Source organism: Austrofundulus limnaeus, unplaced genomic scaffold, assembly GCF_001266775.1.
Source record: "Austrofundulus limnaeus strain Quisiro unplaced genomic scaffold, Austrofundulus_limnaeus-1.0 Scaffold1, whole genome shotgun sequence".
In the NCBI taxonomy this organism is placed as follows: Eukaryota; Metazoa; Chordata; class Actinopteri; order Cyprinodontiformes; family Rivulidae; genus Austrofundulus; species Austrofundulus limnaeus.
In genome coordinates, this window is record NW_013952403.1 from 6,392,807 (window position 1) to 6,393,743 (window position 937).

At 40.5% G+C, this 937-nt stretch overlaps 1 protein-coding gene across 1 annotated transcript in view; it reads left to right on the top strand.

Annotated features, from left to right (window-relative positions):
* Positions 1 to 937, top strand: part of dock2 (dedicator of cytokinesis 2) — a gene marked incomplete in the record, with an annotated part of 113,498 nt that overhangs the window by 110,428 nt on the left and 2,133 nt on the right. The window contains 2 exon segments of the mRNA XM_014007241.1: positions 58 to 195; positions 438 to 565. Of these exon segments, the coding sequence (XP_013862695.1) occupies positions 58 to 195; positions 438 to 565 (266 nt within the window).

Below are 937 nucleotides of genomic sequence, written 5' to 3' on the forward strand. Positions count from 1 at the left end.
CCCCCCGCCCCCATGACCCATGATGCTGTGTTGACATCATGACGTTTGTTCTTGTAGATCCCACTGCTGGGTGGAGGACTGTCCCTCCACGGGAAGAGAGTCACCGATGACCTGCGTCCTTTCCATGATCGCATGGAGGAGTGTTTTAAACAGCTGAAGAAGAAAGTGGAGAAGGAGTATGGAGTGAGAGAGTTGGTAAGGATTACAATTAATAAAATTTTACTTTGAAAACTCAAGTTTTGATACAGTATTTGATCAAAACTAAATCTGCCATTAATGAGAAATTACAAAGTGGATGATGTTTTATTAGTGACTGCTGTCATTTTCCTTTTTGTTTCTCCTAATGTAATTTTGCTCTATTTTGTCTCCAAGTCTTTTCCCTGATTACCACTGTAGGTCTGTTAACATTATCTTCAAATGTTTTCTCCTTCTTCCAGCCGGACTTGGATGACAGAAAGTCCTCTCGTCCTCGCTCAATGCTGCGCTCCTTCCGTCAGTCCATCATCTCCATTTCCTCTCTGCAGGGGTCTGAATGTGGAACTCCGACCAAACTTCACGCAGACAAGTAGCCTAAATGTTTAGATCAGGGGTGCCCAAACATTTTCCCCGAGAAGGCCAAGATTAAAAACCATTTTCCCTGAAAGGGCCAAAATTAAAATCAATYTGAGGGTGGTGGGCCAAATGCAATAATATAATACACGAAATGCAAATACTTCAAGTAAAGTTGTATTTTTTATCTTTAAGCTAGCAGCCAGTGTGGTTGCCCACATTTTTTTTTTCAGCCCATGGACATGGAGAAAGTTCAACATATGCTCGGGCAGCAAAGGCTCATGGGACTTTTCATAATATAAAATTTGAGTATATGTGGTCTTATAAGGTGTGCAAATCTAGATATGGACTTAAATCTAATATAAATATCTCTTGAAGTTACTTGTAT